Source organism: Bubalus kerabau, chromosome 6 (genome assembly GCF_029407905.1).
Source record: "Bubalus kerabau isolate K-KA32 ecotype Philippines breed swamp buffalo chromosome 6, PCC_UOA_SB_1v2, whole genome shotgun sequence".
NCBI classification, from domain to species: Eukaryota; Metazoa; Chordata; class Mammalia; order Artiodactyla; family Bovidae; genus Bubalus; species Bubalus kerabau.
In genome coordinates this window covers 30,628,863-30,650,606 of record NC_073629.1, presented here as the reverse complement: position 1 = coordinate 30,650,606, position 21,744 = coordinate 30,628,863, and the positions used below count along the sequence as shown (strand labels likewise).

General features: G+C 38.9%; 1 protein-coding gene across 5 annotated transcripts in view; it reads left to right on the top strand.

The window, feature by feature from the left end:
* MAGI3 (membrane associated guanylate kinase, WW and PDZ domain containing 3) overlaps nt 1-21,744 on the top strand; it is a 261,069-nt gene that overhangs the window by 227,341 nt on the left and 11,984 nt on the right. For all 5 annotated transcript variants that reach the window (XM_055584686.1, XM_055584685.1, XM_055584687.1 and 2 more), the window contains exons 14-18: nt 2,046-2,238; nt 4,689-4,877; nt 10,247-10,432; nt 20,650-20,752; nt 21,496-21,622. In XM_055584686.1, the coding sequence (XP_055440661.1) occupies nt 2,046-2,238; nt 4,689-4,877; nt 10,247-10,432; nt 20,650-20,752; nt 21,496-21,622 (798 nt within the window). The remainder of the gene's footprint in view (nt 1-2,045; nt 2,239-4,688; nt 4,878-10,246; nt 10,433-20,649; nt 20,753-21,495; nt 21,623-21,744) is intronic.

The window sequence follows — 21,744 nt, the reverse complement described above, 5'->3', positions numbered from 1 at the left end:
TCTTCAGCATTTATTGTTTGTAGATTTTTTGATAATGACCATTTGGACCAGTGTGAGTTGATACCTCATTGTAGTTTTGATTTTCATTTCTCTAATAATAAGTGATGTTGAGCATCTTTTCATATGCCTCTTGGCCATCTGTATGTCTTCTTTGGAGAAATGTCTATTTAGATCTTCCATCCATTTTTTGATATATATATATTTTTTTAATTAAGCTGCATGAGGTGTTTATATATTTTTGAGATTAAACCCTTTTCAGTCACTTTGTTTCCAAGCATTTTTTCCCATTCTGAGAGTTGTCTTTATTTTGTTTATGGTTCATTTGCCATGAAAAAGCTTTTAAGTTTACGTCCCATTTATTTTTGTCTTTATTGTCATTACTCTAAGAGACATATCTAAAAAGATGTTGCTACAATTCATGTCAAAGAGTGTTCTACCTATGTTTTCCTCTAGAAAGTTTTATAGTATCTGGTCCTACAATTAGGTCTTTAATCCATTTTGAATTTATTTTTGTATATGGTGTTAGAGAATGTTCTAACCTTCATTCTTTTTATGGAACTATCCAGTTGTCCCAGCACCACTTATTGAAGAGGCTGTCTTTTCTCCATTGTATGTTCTTGTCTCCTGTGCTGTAGATTAATTGACCATAAATATGTGGGTTTATTTCTGTGCTCTCTATTCTGGTGCATTGATTTATATATTCCTTTTTGTACCAGTACTGTATTGTTTTGATTGCCGTAGCTATGTGTTATAGTCTGAAGTCAAGGAAAGTGATTCCTCCAGCTCTCTTCTTCTTTCTCAAGGTTGTTTTGGCTATTTGTGTTTTTTTCTGTTTCCATACAAATTTTACATTTTTTTTGTTCTAGTTCTGTGAAAAATCCCTTGACATTTTGATAGGGATTGCATTGAATCTGTAGATTGCCTTGGGTAACATGTTCATTTTACCAATGTTAATTCTTCCAGCCCAATAACATGATATATCTTTCCAGCTGATTGTGTAATCTTTAATTTCTTTCATTAGTGACTTATAGTTTTCCAAGTACAGGTCTTTTACCTTGTTAAGTAGGTTTGTTTCTAGGTATTTTATTCTTTTTGATGCAGTGGTAAATAGGATTATTTCCTTAATTTAATGTATAGAAATACAACAGATTTCTGTAGATTTTTTGGTATCCTACAACTTTAGCAAAATCATTGATGAACTCTGGGAATTTTCTGGTGATGTCTTTAGGATTTTCCACATATAGTCACATCATCTGCAAACAGTGAGTTTTACTTCTTTCTTACCAAAGTGTCTTCCTTTTATTTCTTTTTCTCATCTGATTACTATAGCTAGGACTTCCAAAAATATGTTGAATAAAAGTATTGAGAGTGGGCGTTTTTGTCTTGCTCCTGATCTTAGAGGAAATGTTTACACTTTATCTTCTGTTAAATGTCAGGTTATAACAGCTCTGGAACTAGTCAAAATACTTAGGATTACCAATTATAGGATTCTAATTGCAGCAAAGAAAATGAGCAAGATCTGTTCACCTAGTTGCAAGTGAATCTTAGGTCACTCTGTTCCCTTAAAATATATACTGCTTTAGAATTTAGGAACAAGTAATGTTCCTCTTTTGTATATACTAAACTTGAACTGATAGCCTTATGTAATGGGAGTTGCTATGAACAGTATACAAAAAACAAAAACTTTCACCATGACATTCAGTGGACTTTACTTTTAGTAGCTACTCCACAGAATTGCATTTTCTGAGTTTAATATTTTTGTTCTGTTGTAGTGATAGAAGTGATATGGTACTTTCTAAGTTAGTGAATTACTTTGTATTTCCTGTCTTCCTTGTGCCCAACCCAAAGAATCCAGAAGAGATTACAAGGTGTGGTTATGTGAAGTGCCATTTTGGAGACAGGTCAATTTCTATGACTGTTTTCAGGTTGAACTGCAAAAATTTGTTGGTATGCATAGTTTTGAGTCAGAAAGTCCTTGACTTAGTAGTTAAGAATCTTAGTCTCAGTAGACTGTATAGAGCAACCCACACTTTATATCTTATCAGATATACATTGGAGCCATCATTCCTCTGGGCGCAGCTGAGAAAGATGGTCGGCTCCGTGCAGCTGATGAGCTGATGTGCATTGATGGAATTCCTGTTAAAGGGAAATCACACAAACAAGTCCTAGACCTAATGACAACCGCTGCTCGAAATGGCCACGTGTTACTAACTGTCAGAAGAAAGATCTTCTACGGTGGTACGTGAACCTGTTCTTGCTCTGATAAGTTGAAAAATGAGATTTAGTCCACTTTTTTTTTCAGATTATTTTATTATGTTTAATAGGGTATGAGAGGCTGCGCTAGCCCTCTGCAACGGCCCACACTGTGTCCGTGAAATGTTTCTTTGACTAAATCCACTTCTTATCTAAAACAATGACAACAAAAATAGTGTATGAGATAACTTATTTGGTGTGATCCTTGCATGTGGAAGGCCATATAGGTTGAAAGGATTCATAAATACTGCTACTACTATCAAAAAAAAAAAATTTTGGGTCTCTACATTAAGATTATATTAGTATATCAATGAATTTTGCCAGTGTGATATTGTAGTCAGAATATCAGGTTAAATCGGTTTTCTGAAGAACAAATACAAAGTTGTTTAGTCATACTAAGAGATCCTATTAACTGAATATTAAACAATTTTGGATCCTGATGAAATTCTAAATATTCAGAGGACAAAATGTTTCTACTTCAGAAGTTTTAGTATGACATTTATTGAGTCTCAGACATGGATTCTTTTACTTACTCTTTACAGCACTATGATGGTAAACACTGTTATTATTCTAGTTACTCACAGAAAGGCTGAGAAACACATAGCTGGTAGGTAGTAGGGCCAGGATTGAAACAGATGATTTAATTACAAAGCCTGAGGTCTAAACCATTACATTAAGAGATGATAATATCCTGTATTTTTATGTTAGTAGCTCTGTGAATATTATGTAGAAATTTTTTAAAGTGAATTCTTGTCACTTAAAAATGTTTTAAAGACAACCCTGTAGCACCACAAGAATGTAAGCTTCGTGAAGGATGGAGTTTTCATCCATTTAATTCTATGCTGTGTACCCAGTACCTAGAAGAATGACCACATGGCACAGAGTGGGCATTCAAAAAATGTGTGACTTGATGAATATTTACATCACTCTTAAAAATGAGGCCCTGTGTTTTTGATTGTAGCATCCAAAGTAAAAGCCCACCTTCCTTCATAAATATCAGGCATCTGAGATGCATGCGGATTCTAATGCTGTGTTGCTTCCATTTGGTTTGGTGTCAGAACATAACTACGTAAACAATGGGATGCTGTACAAATAGAGATTAGCTCCCTCCTGAAAAGCATCATAAAGATGTTTCATAGTAGTTTGATATTACTGGAGACATTTTAGCTAATTCATTCTAACCATGCATTATATCAAAAAGAGCCTTTTTTTTGTTGGTAATTATTGGAAGTTGTTGACACTTTTGTTGAAGTTTAAAAACACATCCTCAGAGTCCCATGGATTTTGATACAGAGAGACCTTATAAATGCCTGTTCATCAATAACAGCATGTTGTGGTGGTTGTTCATGATGTTTTGTATCAAATTATGGCACAAAATTTGCCCTTTTTTTAAATATCAGTTATGACTAACTTTTGTCATTCTTTCTCAAATTCTGATGTTATTCTTAAATAGAAGAAAAGGGTGTAGGTTAACTGCCCATTTGCTAGGAATTCCATGTGACCTGACCTGTGGCTAGGAGAGTTTGCCATTCATGTGGACAGCTTGTTATATGCCTGAGAACTGCTAATGGTTAACTCTTCTCGTGTTACCCATCAGAAAACTGCAGTTGTAAAACAAATTGTAAAAGATGAATCTGTGTAGGCGGCAAACTGTTCTCAAGCTGTAACGGGAGGGATCTCTGTCCTGATGCAGTGACCTCCCAGATGTCATGAGTGTCAGTCGCTGCGCTAAATTATGTATTTCTATTAAATGTTTATTTATTTAGCTGCACTGAATCTTAGCTGTGGCATGTAGGATCTAGTCGCGTGACCAGGGAGTGAACCCAGGTCCCCTGCACTGGAAGTGTGGAGTCTTAACCACTGGACCGCGAGGATTCAGTGTGTGTGTGTGTGTGTGTGTGTGTTGGGGGGGGGGGTTGCTGCTCAGTTGTGTCCAGCTCTTTGTGACCCCATGGACTATAGCCAGCCAGGCTCCTCTCTCCAGGGAATTTTCCGGGCAAGAATACTGGAGGACTGCCAGGGAAGTCCCACTAAATTATATTTAAAGGTGATTTTAAGAGGAAGTTTACTATGTTGTTATTCATTATTAACTTTTCAAAAAATTGCTTGTCCAGGTTCAAAACCTTGTTGGAATTAAAATAATTTCAAGAAGAATTTTTTTTATCATCAAATTTCACAGAAGCTTTGAAAAACTTCCCTTAGAGTGAGATAACATCTTGTCGTTTTCCAGCTATGTACTTAATGAGCATTCAAGAAGTCCACTGGATGGGCTGCTGCTACCTCTGCACTCAGATGGTGTCCAGAGCACTTGGGCAGAGGCACTGCTTTTGTTTATGTTAGAAACTCAGTGTTCTTGTGAAGAGCTTAGCACAAAACACTTTAGTTATCAAGTTACGATGTTCCAGAAATATCAAAATTGCTCTTGTGTATTACAGAGAAACAACCTGAGGATGACAGCTCCCGAGCCTTCCCTTCGACGCAGAATGGATCTCCCCGCTTGAACCGAGCAGAGGTCCTGGCCAGACCTGCTCCGCAGGAGCCCTATGATGTTGTCCTGCAACGAAAAGAAAATGAAGGATTTGGATTTGTCATTCTCACTTCCAAGAGCAAGCCACCTCCAGGAGGTAAGGGCCCCTGTGTCCTGGTGTCCCTCCCTCTAATTCCAGTTTTCTGAGTCACCCACTGGGGTTTGTGAAAGTAGCTAGGAATCATGTATAAATTGCCATTTTTTAAAAAATGCTGAATATTTTATTTATTTTCAGAATTAGGTAGTTTGAATCAGTCTTCCAGGCTTAGGGTTTATTTATCTATCTCAGAGTCTATAAAATAAATCTTAGTGTCACGGTTTGCACCCACCTTATGTTGTGTTAGTATTATCAGGGATGCGACCTGATTGATGCAGTGAAAGGATGATGCTGAGTTTTTTTTTCAATTATGGGGCATAGGGTTTTTTTTTTTCCCAGATTAGGAGAAATCATATATACAGAAATAAATGAAATGCCAGAAGCAGTTAAGAAGCAAAATAGAAAAACCTTGACCCAGATGTGTCTTAAATAGTCCTTTTGTGTTATTTAATCATAATTGACTTATTGCAGCTATAAATTGACCTTAAAAGGTAAGAGGCACTCCTACCTTATATGCTTCGTCAAAAGGTAAAAGTTCTGTCAAGACCTTGAAATATCCTGAACCCAGTTTAGTAGAATGTCATCTGAGAAGGATGAATATGTATATTAATTTAATATGTATATTAATTTCTTCAACAAAGGAGGAATCACATCTTCTATGTCTAGGGCTGTTATGAGTCAGCAAATTAAATATTTGCTATATCTTTATGTTTCTAAGTAATAATCATCTTTAAATATAAAATACAAATGAATTATAAGATGAGAACCAGCAAACTAATATTTATGTGTCATGCTTGTCTGGTAGCTTTATTTTTCCAAGTCAAGAGATAAAAATCTTTGACCACACGAAAATGCACTCTTGGCTTTGCCAGGGAATTTGACTTTATCTTGAGTAGCGAGATCCTTTTAGACTAAATGGTCACTAAAACCTTAGTGAAAAATGAAAACACTTTCAGGAAAGTGTTGTGAGCCAAACCAATTTGCAAAAATCTTGCTAAAATCAATGCACGTGTGTGAAGGAAGAAGATTCTATGACATGGATGAATTATTACTATGGTCTCAGGTCACTGCTCACTGATACTAGTTTCCATTTTCCAAAAGCCGTTGCTATGGTAATGCTTGGAACTGGAACTGTTACTGATGCTGTGAGGATGATTATGTGGCCTGTGTCAGAAAAATGAGAGAAAGCAGCTGTTAGGTGGATTTTATGTTATGTCATTGGAAATCGGTATCTAGAAAAACAAATGACCATTTTTGATAATCATATTCTGATTCGAATACCATGCAATAATCCCTGGGCATTCAGATTAACAAAAATAGTGAAAGATTATTACTCAGCGTGATAGATGCTAACCACTTTCCATATTGAGCATATTTCTCCTCTAGCACTACAAAAATTAGGAGAGTCTCGTGTTCACCATAAAACTAGGAGATACAGAGGAATTCCGCAAAATATATTACTTAAATAGTTTAACCTATTTTTATATTTGAAATGTATGTTATACTGTAATACATTATCTGTTTTAAATGTATCATCTTATTTGTGTAATTATATTTATTAATTTATTTATATTTTAAATTAAAATCTTTTTATGCTTCTTTGTTTGAATTTCTTTTTAGGATCTTGATGGTGTTACATACCATAGATGCTGGGTCTCTGTGTAACATAGCGTCATTAAGTGCTGGGCTTTGAAATCAGACAGACATGGCTTCTAGACCCGCTGATGTCTTTTAATAGCGGTCTGATCTTGGGCACGTTACTTACCCTCCGAGCGCTCCAGCTTCCCCTGTGAAATGAGGGTGTTGACACTTCCTGTCTCGTATGTTTGCGAGGATTAAAGGAGATAATGCATGTGAAGCCCTCTGCCTGGACCCGCAGTAGATGTTGGCTGCTGCCACGTGCTGTGGTTTCTGCCGTTGTCGTTGCAGCTGTCACTGCATATTGACCTTTTTTTTCCCTCTAAAGAAACGTTAAAAAGTTTATCAATATTTGAGTAATGAGATGGGAAAGAAAACCCAATTAAAATGTAAGATTGAGGTAACAGCTAATGCGTGGCAGGAAATGAGTGTTTGCAGCTCATTAATTATCAGCCTGAATGGTAAATTAGGCTTAGGTTGTCAAATGAATTTTATATAAAGTACTTGAGATTTTCAGTCATGATGCAAAACCAGAATTTGTAATTTCGCTGACGTGCTAGTTAATAATCTCACAAAATTCTCAGCCCTGCAAACATTTCTTCTTGGAACTCCATTTATCTCATAGCTAGAAGGATCCTGGGATGAGATTACATGAGGAGCTTTCCCTCACAGAGACCAAGCGGTTGCAGTATGCAGTTCACTGCGTAACAGTGAAAGATTGGTTTTAAAAAAGGAGTTAGCACAGGTGAGAAGGCCAGAAACCTGTCTGTCAGAATAGATCCTTCTTTATGGATCTTGCCTTGGTACAGGTTGGTATTCTGTACAGTGTAGGTTGTTGGTTGGTTTTTTTTCTGCTGCTGAAATATATTTTCTGCTGACATTTGTCACAGGAAGAGTTCCCACTAGCATCTCTAATACCAGTTATAAAATTCTGTACCATTGACTTCTTCAAAGGTCAGGGATCCAGGCCCAGCATCCTTGTTGTCCTGGACCAGTTTGTGTAGGGCTGCATGAGTGGAGTACTCAGCAAACACCTCTGTTAAAAATGGAAAGGACCTGACTGGCTTTTGCATGGCCAGCACTTCAGAGGTTTTAGCATTCCACTTTTCATACTTTTCAGTTCTGGTTGCAAAGGATTTCTTTTAGAAGGGGACATATTCAGCTATTGTCCTTTCTTTTCCTGAAAAATAATATTTTAAGAGCACCAAAGTCATCTCAGCATCTGGACAAGCCAGCCTGTGAGACAGATTTAGGCCAAAGATGAATGAAGATGGAGAAATTGACTTCATGCAAATACCTATAGACTTTGTATACCAACAGTAAGGCAGGACTTCAGATTTTTCCTTAGCCATGTGTACTCTAAGCATGTGTGCATACTAAGTTGCTTCAGTCGTGTCTGACTCTTTACAACCCTATGGACTGTAGCCCAGCAGACTTCTCTGTCCATGGGATTCTCCAGGCAGGATTACTGGAGGGGGTTGCCATTTCCTTCTCCAGGGGATCTTCCTGACCCAGAGATTGAACCCGCATCTCGTATGTCTCCTGCACTGGTAGGCAACAGACTCCAAGCAGTTACGTTGAAAACTTCCCAATCTATTCAAAGAATGTTCAGAAGTTATCTTTCTACTGGTCTGTTTATCTTTAACTGTTTTGGTGGTGCTGCTATAAATGCCAAGACAATAACAATCTGACTACTTTTATCTCTCCTCACCTCTATGACTAACCCTTCAGGAAGTTCTGTACCAAGATTTGCCAATTTCCTTTTGACCACATTACTCACGTGATGAGAAAGGAACAACTGAGGCATCAGAGGTTTTTCTTGTTTGATGCTTTCCCAAGTCGGAACAAACCCCTTTCAGTGTGCCAGGGAGTTGAATGATTTTCTTCTTAGGGGATCTGGAATGAACATTGTTTACAAATAAAATCTCTTCTAAGAAGGAGAGTTCCTGAGATATTAATTTAGAAGGTCACCTGCGGGCCCCTGTGTGATCCTCCATGTATTTCTGATGTGCTGCCTGTTGTCCTAGCTGGGCGTCAGCTCACGTCGCCTGGCACAGGACACAGCCCATGCTACTTGTGCTGTGCTTAGTCGCTTAGTCGTGTCCGACTCTTTGAGACCTCACGGACTGTAGCCCTCCAGGCTCCTCTGTCCATTGGATTCTCCAGGCAAGACTACTAGAGTGGGTTGCCATGCCCTCCTCCAGGGGATCTTCCCAACCCAGGGATCAACCCAAGTCCGTGGTGCTAGTGATAAAGAATCTGCCTGCCAATGCAGGAGACGCAAGAGATGCAGTTTCGATCCCTGGGTCGGGAAGATACCCTGAAGGAGGAAAATGGCAGTCCACTCCGGTGTCCTGGCCTGAAAACTTCCACGGACAAGAAGAGCCTGGAGGGCTACAGTCCATGGGGTCGCTAAGAGTCGGACATGACTGAGCGACTGAGCACAACAGTGAGGAAAATGGTGTGAGTGCTTGATATAATTCAGAGCTAAGGAGCACTTGCTTCCACATTGACTTCCTCTTTTTTAAGATAAAATCTCCTAATCTCTCACTGCATAATCCTAGAAGAGCCAAGGAATGGCATTTACCGTCCATGGGGCATAAATCATGGCCAAGAATAACTTCTAGTCCAAATGAAATTCTATTAAAATGGCCCTAACATACACCTAGATATAATTCAAAAATACTAGTAAGGAGCCCATTTTACTATAGAAATTAAACATAATCACAGTGCCATTTAAAAATAGTAAATTATCCTTATTGATGATAATCCACATTCAGCAGGAGCCCAAGTGCCAGATAAATGTAGGCAAAAAAATTCTAGAGAGCATAAAAGGAACATTTGTTTCTTAATATGAATGCCCCTTATTAAATGGTGAAAGATATTTTCACAAGATTTCCTGAATATCTGAGAAGTCATTTTAAGGCATAATAACAGTGAAGAGTCTTAATAGTTACTCTCGGAAAGCCTTCAGCATTAAACTATAGAGATAATAGAACCGCACAGAGTGTCTTTCCAAATATCTTAGAGCAGCTTTGTGCTTTCAGGGTAGGATTTTAACCATAAGCCAAATAATCTTAATGTTAAACACTTAATGTTCTAATTCCACTCAGCTTTTCTAATTTAAAAAAAAATCTAGAGGCACAAATAAGAGGAATAAATTTTGTTTTAGAAGTAAGTATGATTCATTTTAATGATCAGTCTTTTCACTGTAACTGGATTTCTGACCATTCTCAGTCCTGAACTTGATTTTGAACTGCATTTATTTACAAGATTTCTTGTGGGAGTAAATGCCCCTTCAGCTGAACCAAAGATGATCTCATCGTAGCAGTTTCTAAAATACCCAAAAGCATGTTGCAACCTAAACAGCCAATGACAAACAAGAAACATGAGATATTTTTTATCACTGAGGTCAGTAGCCTTTAAATGGGATTGTTAGGATGACAATATAAAAATTGGAAAAGGTTTCTGGTAAGTGGAGAAAAGCAAAGAGGTTTATATGCCATGATCGCAGCTATGTAAAGAGTATCTGCATGTTGACAAAGAATGGATGATAATATGAATATAGTTGCATTTGGATAGGATGATCACTCGTGGTTTTTCTGATATATCTTTGAAGGATTTTCTTTGTTATTAGGTTGAATTTTTGATGCTGATGTTGCTGATGATAAATCCAATACTAAGAGATATGTTAAATAATTGAAAAACCTGGGAACTTTTTTCCTTCATAGTTATTCCTCATAAAATTGGCCGAGTCATAGAAGGAAGCCCAGCTGATCGCTGTGGGAAGCTGAAAGTTGGCGATCACATCTCTGCAGTGAATGGGCAGTGCATTGTTGAGTTGTCGCATGACAGCATTGTTCAGCTGATCAAGGACGCTGGTGTCACTGTTACACTAACGGTCATCGCCGAAGAAGGTAAGGAACTACCCCCGCCTTCCCCAAACTGATCCGAGGGACATAGAGCCTGCAGAAGTACCAGAGCCCCTGCAGTGATAGAACCGTTTATACGTGCTGGAGTCTCTTATTTTGCCTTTTCCACTTAATGAATTTAAAAGACAGTTTATTATAAAGTTGTCAGGAGCTCAAGAAAAATAATCCAGCCAGTGAGTGGTGGCCATTTATTTACATGCTGGAGGAGCAAGCATCCAGAGTGAAAGACATGGCTAATACTTTTCAGATCTTATTTTCTTAAAATAATGTCTTAAGTCTCTGTTTGAGTGAGGGAAAATCCTCTAAAGAGTTCAAAGAAAGTCACTGTTGATATCAAACCTTTCATGTCAGGCCCATGTCATAATGTGCCTTACCTTGCAGGCAGGGTTTCATTCTGGAAACTGCTTTATAAATGCAGGAGCAGGAATATGTAGGAATGGCCAGTAAATAGGGCATAAGATGCACTTAATGTCTTGCCTTGCTATAAGGCTGCCTTTGATCATTAAGAATTTGTAATTAGGAACCATTTTGAATAGGAACCAGTTCATGTTCTTTGCTTATGAATTACAAGGTAACCATTATATAATGCTTACCTTCTATTATTTTTCCTAAAAACTAACAAGAGGCCAAAAGCAACAAATTTATGAAGTCAGTCTTTCATGTTAAAATTCCATACACTGTAAGGTGTGTTCATGTCCCACTCCATCCCCCCTGCTGGCAGTGACCCTCTAAGCTATCAGTTTTCAGGTTTTTAAATTCTTGATTCTTCTTTCTTTTCCCTTCCTCCAGCACCACTAACATACATTTGTCTCTAGGTGTTACATAAATCTCCCTTCTGTCCGAGATTCTGTAGGGGATTTCTCTGTGGACGAGTTTGCCTGGCTGCTCTGAAGTGCTCCTCAGTGGCCGCTCCAGTGGTTCCCCACTCTCTGCACAGAAAGCATTTTTTGATTCTGCTCCCAGCCTGCCTTTTAAATTTTCCTCCCGGTTCTTCCCAAATCCTCTCTTTTTTCTAAATCCTCTTTTCTTTTTGCTGAACTGTGTGGCATGTGGGATCTTAATTCCCTGGCCAGGGATCAGACCTACACCCCTTGCAGTGGAAGAGCAGTCTTAACCACTGGACTGTCGGGGGAAGTCCCCAGACCCTCTTTTGAACTGGGCCTCATTGGTCTCTGTGCACATGGGCTTCCCATCCCCCATTGCATTCCTTATCTCTACAATTCGTTGAGTGCTCTTCTTACATCACTATATCCCAAATAAAAGGGTCTGCTCTTTGAAGACAAAGAAAATATTACCAATGGACTATGATACTCGCCGTCTCCCTCATTGCAGGTGGATTCTTTACCGGCTGAGCCACCAGGGAAGCCCTGATACTTGCTAGGCACTCAGTAAATATTTTTTTTGAAAGAAGTAATGAATAAATGGATGAATGAGCAAAATTAAGGATATTTTCAGTTCTATGCCAATACCTATCAGAAGCAAGATACACCCAATGGAAGAAGTAAGGCTTTTGACTGACAGAGTTCACTGACACCTATTAGCTAGTTGGCAGGCCTTAAACACGTCACTTAACATTTCTAACCTTCAGTTTTTTTTTTCTCAATGCGATGGGAATAATGATATCTATTTCAAGATCACTGTGAAGATTAAAGGTGAAAATATACATAATCTGTATAAATACCCTAAGGTGCTCATCTAATTGTAGCTGTCATTATTTTACCATATCTTTGCATGGCCTCCTTCCTCATTCTAGTCTCCCCTAAGTCTCACTGCCTGCGGAAATAATAATGTTTAGGAAACACTTACTATGTAGCAGGTATTGTCCTGAATACTTTACGTCTGCTGACTCTTAATCCTCACACTAATGCTGCTGCTGCTGCTGCTAAGTCGCTTCAGTCGTGTCCGACTCTGTGCAACCCCACAGACGGCAGCCCACCAGGCTTCCCATCCGTGGGATTCTCCAGGCAAGAACACTGGAGTGAGTCGGTTGCCATTTCCTTCTCCAGTGCGTGAAAGTGAAAAGTGAAAGTGAAGTCGCTCAGTCGTGTCTGACTCTAGCGACCCCATGGACTGCAGCCCACCAGGCTCCTCCGTCCATGGGATTTTCCAGGCAAGAGTACTGGAGTGGGGTGCCATTGCCTTTTCCGCACACTAATGCTAGGTCGGCACTATTAATTTCCTATTCTATGGATGACGGAGCGAGCCGCAGAGCCGTTAAGAGGACTTGTCCATGGTCATAAAACTAGTGACAGAACAAGTATTTGAATCAGGCATTCTCTCCAGAATCTGTGTGCTTGTAACTGCTATGCTTTCCCCTTGTAATTTCCTTGTCTGCCCCAGTCTTCCTCTCTTCCCTTTCTCAGCTTTACTTTTCTTCATTGTACTTATCTCTACCTGAGGTTATTGAACTGTGAGTTTATTTCTTTATTGTCATCTCCCCTACTAGAATGTAAAGTCATAAGATTTGTGAGAGATTCTGTCGTGGTGGTGGTGGTTTAGTCACTAAGTCTTACAAAACAGAGAGAGACTCACAGACAGAATACAGACTTACGGCCGTCATGTCCAATTCTTTGCGACGCTATGGACTGTAGCCCCGCAGGTTTCACTGTCCATCGGATTTTTTCAGGCAAGAATACTGGAATGGGCTGCCATTCCCCTCTCCAGGGCATCTTCCCAACCCAGGGATTGAAACTGGGCATATTCTTTTACCGCTGGGCCACCAGGGAAGACCCAGAGATTTTATCATAGTTGGTGCTAAATCCCAAGAGCCAGAACTGTGTTAGCCACATAGTTTGTGCTCAGTAAAAATTTCTGAATGAAGCTTATTGTTAATATGAGCTTGGTAAGATTTATCTTAGTTTCTTTACCATGATCTCTATAGCCTGCTTTTTAGCCTTAAATTTGTTCTGTGACCCACAAAGAAAAGCAGACCTCAGCGCCACAGGAGATGACATTTCAGAGTTGTGCTGAGAGTGATGCATGTGGTGCATTTATATCACCATGCTTGGCATGCAGTAGTGATAGAAACTGCTAGAAGTAGTGGAACCAGCAGGAGTATAGATCAGTATTTCTCAAACCACATATAGAAGCATCAGTGGTTTTTTCCCAGTTCATCATAGACCGGCATTTTTGTAAACTATAATAAAAAGTAAATAATTAAAATGAGAAAATTGTTCTGTCAATTTGTTACAAATTTAAAAAAATTTTTACTCTCAGAATCAGTACACATCTTATTGCTGACTAACAGACCACACCTCAGTAGCCTTGAGATAGAGAAAAAGTGGTCTTCCTACTGCTGAATAATATTAGTATTTTTTTTTTTTCAAAATTACCCTTAATTGTTGATGGTGTTCTCTCTAAAAGGTTGTCCAAAATTACTCATTTTTCTTTCTTTTAAAAATTAATTTTGGAATTCCCTGGCAGTGCATTGGTTAGGACTCTGTACTTTCAGTGCTGTGGGCGTACGTTCCATGCCTGGTCAGGAACTAAGATCTCTCACAAGCCTCAAGGTGTGGCAAAAAAAAAAAAAAGATTAACTTTGACATTCTGGTCCAGATACTTCTAAACCTGTGTACTGGGAAATCTTAAGACTTCTTATGTAACGCCAGTCCAAATTTAGGAAAATTAGAAGGGTGGAGATCCATGCTTATAAGGTGTGTTTCAAATGTAGGTGTAGCCTCTTAAAATATACAATCACGTTTGACATGTAAAATCACATTTCAGTGATTACACCTTATTCCATTATTCTCTGTAAGTTTTACTAAACTATGGGAACATTCAGAATCTCTTAACTTTTTTAGGTAAAAAAATAGAAAGTGTCCCTTCTGTCCATAAAATCCCATTCATGGAGTTTGTAAGCAGTCCAAGTTTCTCTTTGTATTCCATATAAAGTCTGTTAACTGCACTAAAGAGTCAGATGCATATTTCTAGCTCGCCAGCTGTTCTTAGAAATCACACATTCAGATCAGCACCTCAGAGCTTTGTTCCTTCCCATGTGTTACTGCTCCCAACTCTCCATAGCCATTCCCTATAAATTGATAAAAGACAGCTACCTGGAAAAATGGAACTTGTTTCCTTCATCTTCTTTTCCCCCTTGTGCTAGATACAATTCAGTATTCATGCTTATTTTGCCAAGTTCCCAAGTCAAATGTCATGTACGGTGTAAAACCCTCAAGCACACTCAGGACTCCCTCTGGCTCGTGGCACTCCCACGACACCCCCAGCTCCTCACTACAGCGGCTCCTTCTCAAGTCTGGATCATAAACTGACTAGGCCTGCTTGTTCTTGCTTAATGATACCTTTAAAATGTATTCTTTTTCAGAGTTGATTTCTGATGTTGTGTCAGTTCTTGCTCATTTTTAATGGTGAACCAAGGTGCCAGAGGTTACAAGGACTGTGTTGGAATGGTTCTGGCAGTCACTTTTTGTTTTCTTTTCCATTTATTTATGTTTGTTCTCACTTGTCTTCATTCTCCTCTCTCATTTCTCTCACCTTTCCCACTGCCAGTGTGTTTTATGTGCCTCTTTTTATGTCTTTTAAAATACATGTTTGTGTGTGTGCATTTATTTTTGATTTGTATAAATGATATCGTATTATAGATTTTATGCTGTTTTTTTTTTCTTCCCCTCAGAACCATTGCTTTCTTCTTTTTATGTCACTTAATTGTTACAGGATCCAATGCAGGATCTTACATGGCATTTAGTTGTATATCTTTTTTCTTTTTAAACGAAACATAATTCATATACTATAAAATTCATTATTTTAAACTATACAAGTCAGTGGTTTTTAGTATTTTCATAAGGTTGTGCAAACATCACCACCAATTCCAGAACATTTTCTCACCCTTTTAAGAAACCACTACTTCTTTCTCTAAGGATTTGCCAGACATTTCATGTAAATGGAATTATATACTATGTGACCTTTTGTGTCTGGCTTCTTTCACTTAGCAAAATGTTTTCATGGTTCATCTGTGTTGTAGCATGTCCGTTTTGGGCTTCCCTAGGGTTCAGACAGTAAAGAATCTGCCTGCAGTGCAGGAGACATGGGTTCAATCCCTGGATCAGAAAGATGCCCTGGAGAGGGAAATGGCTACCCACTCCAGTATTCTTGCCTGGAGAATTCCATGGACAGAGTAGCCTGGCAGGCTAGAGTCCATGGGGTTGCAAAGAGTTGGACATGACTGAGTGACTAACATACACACTCGTGTCCTTTTTATGACTAAAGAATAACATCCCATTATGTGTATATACATTTTGCTTATTTATTCATTATTTGATAGACACTTGGGTTTTTTTCCTATTGTGGAAAATGCTGCTATGAACAATGGTGTACAGGTTTTTGTACAAATATATGTTTTCATTTTTCTTGGGTATATACCTAGGTGTAGAATTGTTAGGTCATATAGTAACTCATTTTTGGCTTTTTGAGGAACTGCCAAACTGTTTTCCCCAACACCTGCATTGTTTGTAATCCCACCAGTAATGTATGAAGCTTCCAGTTTCTCCACATCCTCACCATTTTATTGTGTGTGTGTAAGCCATTCTAGTGAGTGTGAGGTAGCAGTTGTTTGTATGTAAGCCATTCTAGTGAGTGTGAAGTAGTAGTTTTGGTTTGTATTTCCCTGGTGACTAATGAGATTGTCTTTTCATGTGCTGTTGGTCACTTACATATCTTTCTTAGGAGAAATGTCTATTCAAATCCTTTGCTCACTTTTAATTGGGTTGTTTCTTTTATTGTTGAATTATAAGGCTTATATTCTGATTTTAGATCCTTATCAGATACGTGGTTTGCAAGTCTTTTCTCCCATTTTGTGGCTTATCTTTTCACTTTCTTGATATTGTCTCCTGATGCACAGAAGTTTAACGTTGAGGTAGTCTAAATTCATTGATCTTTTCTTTGGTTGCCTGTTCTTTTGTTATCAGAGCATTATGTGCCTTCAGGATTTATCCAAGTTGCTGGGTAAATGTATCGATTGCTTTTAACTGCTTGACCATTTTCCGTACTGTATATTTACCACTCATTACTTGTCTGCTCCCCAACAGACAGCCAAATCCACATTGTCTCTGACTCCACATTATCACAAACTATCCTCATACACTTTCATCTATGTACTTTATAAAACTGTGTGAGAATTTATTGCAGTGAAATTGATCAAAGAAATTGCTTACTTTGACCAGGTACTGTACTATCAGATTTTCTTCTGTAATTGCAGCATCTACGTTTCCACCAACAGAACACTGAGGGTTCCTTATCTTCACATCCCTTCCCCCAATACTTGGCCTTATCCAGCTTTCAAGTTGGCTAGGGTACAGTATGGAGAGTGTTACTTCATTGGTAGATAATTTGCATTTCTCTGCTTACCCATGAATTTGAGCATCTGTTTTTCTTGTGGATTGCCTCTTCAGAATCTTTACTCATTTTTCTTGTGGAGTTGCTGTCTTTTTCTTGTTGGCATTTAGAGATTCCTTATGAATTAGATAGGCATTAGCCAAATTTAGTTTTAGCAAGTACAAATACCTTTTCCTGTCATCTGTATAGTTAACTTTAACTATGGCTCCCTTTATTATACAGATTCTTAATTTAGATGTCACCAAATCAGTCCATTTTTACTTCATGGCTTATACTTTTGAAGTTTTGCTTAAAATAAGGTATTGCTCCCCACCCCATATCACAGAGACATTCTCTTACATTATCATCTGTTAGATTCCTAATTTTGCATTTAGGTCTTTAATCCATCTGGAGCCTACCTTTATATATAGTTCTAGTTTTTATTCTTAGAGTGAGCCAGTTTTTCTAGTGCCAGCTATTAGATAGTAGTACTTCCTCATTGATTTGTGGAGCCATCTCTTCTGTATGTTAACCTCCTCTTTAATCATGCTCTCTATCCTGTTCTGCTGGTTTATTATTATCTATATGTATATTATATATATATAATTTTAATATATAATTTTTAAGAATTTGTGTGTATATATACACACATACATATAAGAACCTCTCATAAGGTTCTTCTATACACACACACATATATACACATAAGAACCTTCTCTCATAAGGTTCTTATTTATTCTTGGTAAAATGATTGCCAATATATTATGTTTGTTGCTATAGTTTTAACTGTGGAATTTTGTGTTTATCTACCTGAGAAGCCCTCTGAATACACTTCTTCTTAAGTAGGTACACGTAGAAACTCTAGAAAAAGTTTCTCATTGAGGTAAAGGTGTACTTAACCCATTGCTTTACTGTTTGAAGAATTTTCAGATAAAATTCAGAGAAAACATAGGCCTGTTTGATACCGTGGAATAAATATTTAACTTTGAGAAGTAGAATATCTTTTACACATAAATTGGAGATGTTATATAGGATGGTTTGAAGGACTAAAAATTAAAAGAAATACTAATGATAGAAAGTTTATTTAACCTTGAAGAGGATAGCAAAAAACAACATGTAACTGTAAGAATAAGCATCAATTTGTGGTGCTTTTTGCCTAGCAGTGACGTCTCTTATCCTTAGGAGAAGGTAGAGGAAAATTTGAAATTGATCAGCTTATTTATACTGTCCTGCTCTGAAGTTACATACCCATTCCTCTAGCCAAGATAGTGAAGCCAAAAAAATTATCTAAGTTGGACTAATTAATACAAAGGTACAGTTATCTTTCATTCATCTTGTTGATAGATGTAATATTTCCCAGCAGATTCTATTGCCTCGATAGTAGCCATGAAGTTACAATGACAGAATTCAACTCTATAATGACTACTCAAGTTTAGAGACAGGTAACTAGAAATTGACATACTCAGTAAGCAAAGGGTGAAAGGACTTCTGGACTTTATAATGGACACAGGAATGTGAATGAGGGGTGATTCCTGCAGTCAAGGAGTCCACAGTCTAGCAGAGGAGACAGGTATTTAACCCAACTCTGACATAATGAGGTAACCACTATGAAAAGTGGGCATAGGGAGCCAGGTAAGATTTCACAGAGGACATGACATTTTTGAACAGGTGATGAACTGGGAAGCCAGGAGTGCCAAGTGACAAATTTGAATAGTACCTCAGGAGCAATAAAAAGTTGCTGTAGGTTCCTAAGCAAGGCCGTGGCGTGTTTCAGTGTCTGTGCCGGGCCTGGAGTCCAGGAGGCAGAATAAAGGTGAGACTGGGGGTTAAGGAGGCCAGTGTAAGTAATTTGTTAAGGTAATTAGGGAAATTAAATTCATGATAGTGAATAAATGCACAACAGACAAGCTTCCAGGTCACACCCCTGCCAAAAATTAAAATTAAAAGAATTCATGCTCCACTCTCCCTTCCTGGATCATTTCACTTTAAAGAGGAAAGACAACCCTCTGGATGAGTTCTGCAAAGCTGGGCCTCCACCTGTACATCTGGTACATGGTGTTGAAACCCATGTAGACACACAAGCCCAGCAGGCAGAGTCGGAGCATCAGAAACCCTCTGGGGCTGCCACAGCTTAGCCAGATACCATCACTGTCCTCCTACCACTGTTTATACTCTGGCCTGTGTTTTCAGAATGCTTTCAGTTACAAGAAGTTCTTAGATAAGAATAAATTATTTATCTATGTTTTTAGTCCCAAGAACTTTGAAGAGAAACAACTTAATCCAAGCCATAAAAGAGCAATGCCCTTAGTCACCCTGCAGTCCCAGTTTTCTCCATAGAAATTGCTTCCTAACCATTCATATTCCTTGTCTTTTACATCAGCCTTTCTGTTTTCATTATATTCTGAGATTCAGATTTTATCAGTTTCTACATATTCTAACCTAAAAATGGCCCCTACATGGGACATTTTTGCTGAAGTTAGGTCAGTATTTCAGAGTGTACATCTTGAGAGAAATATAGCCCACATCATTTTGATGATTATGATGATAGCCATAATGATCATTTTAATAGAAGCATTTTTTATAGTAATATACCAGGCACTGTTCTAGCATATAGTAACTTAATAACCCTATGAGGTAGCTGTAATTCCTTTTTATAGATGAGATGATTAGAAGCACAGAGAAGTTATGTGTTCAAGAACACAGCTAGCAAATGATGAGATCTGGCTTAAACCCCATCAGTCTTGCTCTGAAGTTCATGGTCTTAATCATTAATCTGTGTTCTCTCTCATTTAAAAATGTGTTACTTTTGACTGCACTGAGTCTTCATTGTGCTGTGCAGGCCTCCTCTAGTTGCTGCAAGCAGGGGCTACTCTCTCGTTGCAGTGCCCGGGCTTCTCATTGCTGTGGCTTCTCTTGTTGAAGAGCACAGGCTCCTGGGTGCACAGGCTTCAGTAGTCGTGGTACAAGGGGCTCAGCTGCCCTGCGGCATCTCGGACCAGGGATCAAACCCTTGTCCCCTGCATTGGGAGGCGGATTCTTACCCACTGTGCCACCAGGGAAGTCTTTTTCTTTCTCTTCGATACTTTAAATAGTCTATGAATTGAAGTTTTGGTGCGATAAAACTTTAGAGTTTCAGCTTTAAAAATGCAAGTTGAACAACCTGAGGAGTGTCTTTTAACTGTCATCTCCCATGAATTGGCATCTAGTTCTAGATGCAAGCAGCTACTCAACTTAGTTATGAAATCTGTCAAGGAACAACAGGAGTTCTGGAGCTGTTGAGGATGATACAGAAACAAATGTTTCTTTTTTTCATTTCATTTGTGCTCTGAGAAAACAGAATCAGTAAAATCTTTATAAACATTTGTCAACACTCAGGATGATTGTCTAAGTTTGTCTCTGACACTAGAGTCAGGTGAAACGACTACTGCCATATTGAAGGTGCAGGTTAAGGGTATGTGTGTGGTTCCCAGACTGGCCTCTGTGTTCCTGCATTCTTAAACCTGTCTTTGTCACCTAGGGCAGGTTACCAGTTATGAGCAGTGTGCCTGGGAAACCCATAAATTGGTTTACAAGACAAGTTCCTAGAGCTCCATCCTCTCAATAATAATGATGGACTGTGTTCACTTTTGTTTCCATGTTGGGTGGAAAGGCGACCAAAACAATGGTGAAAGAGGGAGAGTGGGTGCAGTAAGAATGATTCCTGTTTTCTTCAAACATAAACATCCATCAGAAGCCACAGGGGAAAAGACATAACATTTCAGTTGCAGACAACAGTCCCTACCGTTGGGAATTTGTTATTGTCTCACTTTCATAGATCTCAGCCTCCACATTTTTATGTACAAATTCTTATTTCTCTCATTTTTGCCTTTGAACAGAGCATCTTGGTCCACCATCAGGAACAAACTCCGCCAGGCAAAGCCCAGCCCTACAGCACAGGCCTATGGGACAGTCACAGGCCAACCACATACCTGGGGACAGGTAGGGCTGCTCTTCTCAGGTTTTGGTTTTTTTCTCTCCTTGTCTCCCCACTTTTCATTACCTGCCCACCCACCCCCGTCTCCACACAGTTATGCAGAGGCCAGCCAGTAAGGTCAAGACGAGACCTCCATCCTCCAATCCCTCTGTCCCTTCCTCCCTCTTCCCAGCCTTGGCCCAGGGTGCAGGGTAACCATCCATTCTGCTGACAAGTGGGGATTAGCCCCTACTCTGCTGCCCTTGGTCCTTCCAGTTTTGGAAGAGAAGCCTAGACCCACATGGATTACTGTCTTCTCAGACTTACCTGAGCAGTAGTTGTGCATAATTTTTTTCTTTTGTTGAAAATATTATCCATGAAACAAAAACTAAATTTCCAGAAATTCAGCATCTTCACGGGCATTGGTGCTGCAGGAGAGCCATTTTTCACTGTGACAAGGTCAGCTTACCTACCCTCCAGTTCAGTGACTTGAGTGCAGTTTTCCTTGATGTAAAATGTGCTAGGATACCCTTACAACAAAACAAAAAAACCCAGCATGGAGGTGTTGGTAGACTTTAAGCCATGCTACAGTTAATGGCCAGTTTTTGCCTGGCATCTCTCTGCTTCAGACAGTCTGTCTTTATAGCAGTTTGTCAGAGGGAGAATGGTAGGTTCAGCTCTTAAAGGAAAGGAAATTGATCTACCTTTACATTTAGGCTGTTTTTCTTTTTCTCAGTTCTTAGAATGACTTGATTTCTCTCTCCTGTAGAAGTGCCACAGAAGGTGAAATTGGAAAAGATGTCTCCGTTTCCTACAGACACTCATGGTCTGACCACAAGCACCTTGCACAGCCTGACACCGCGACGATTTCAGTCGTCGGCGGTCGGCACAGTCAGGTACCAGAGATTTCCCCCAGACGCAGACTGGTCTTTTCTGTTGCTGAGTCACTGACACTGAGGAATTTTAATTGAAGATCAGTTCACATGAATTTGTTCCCAGAGTTGATCATTCCTAAGGA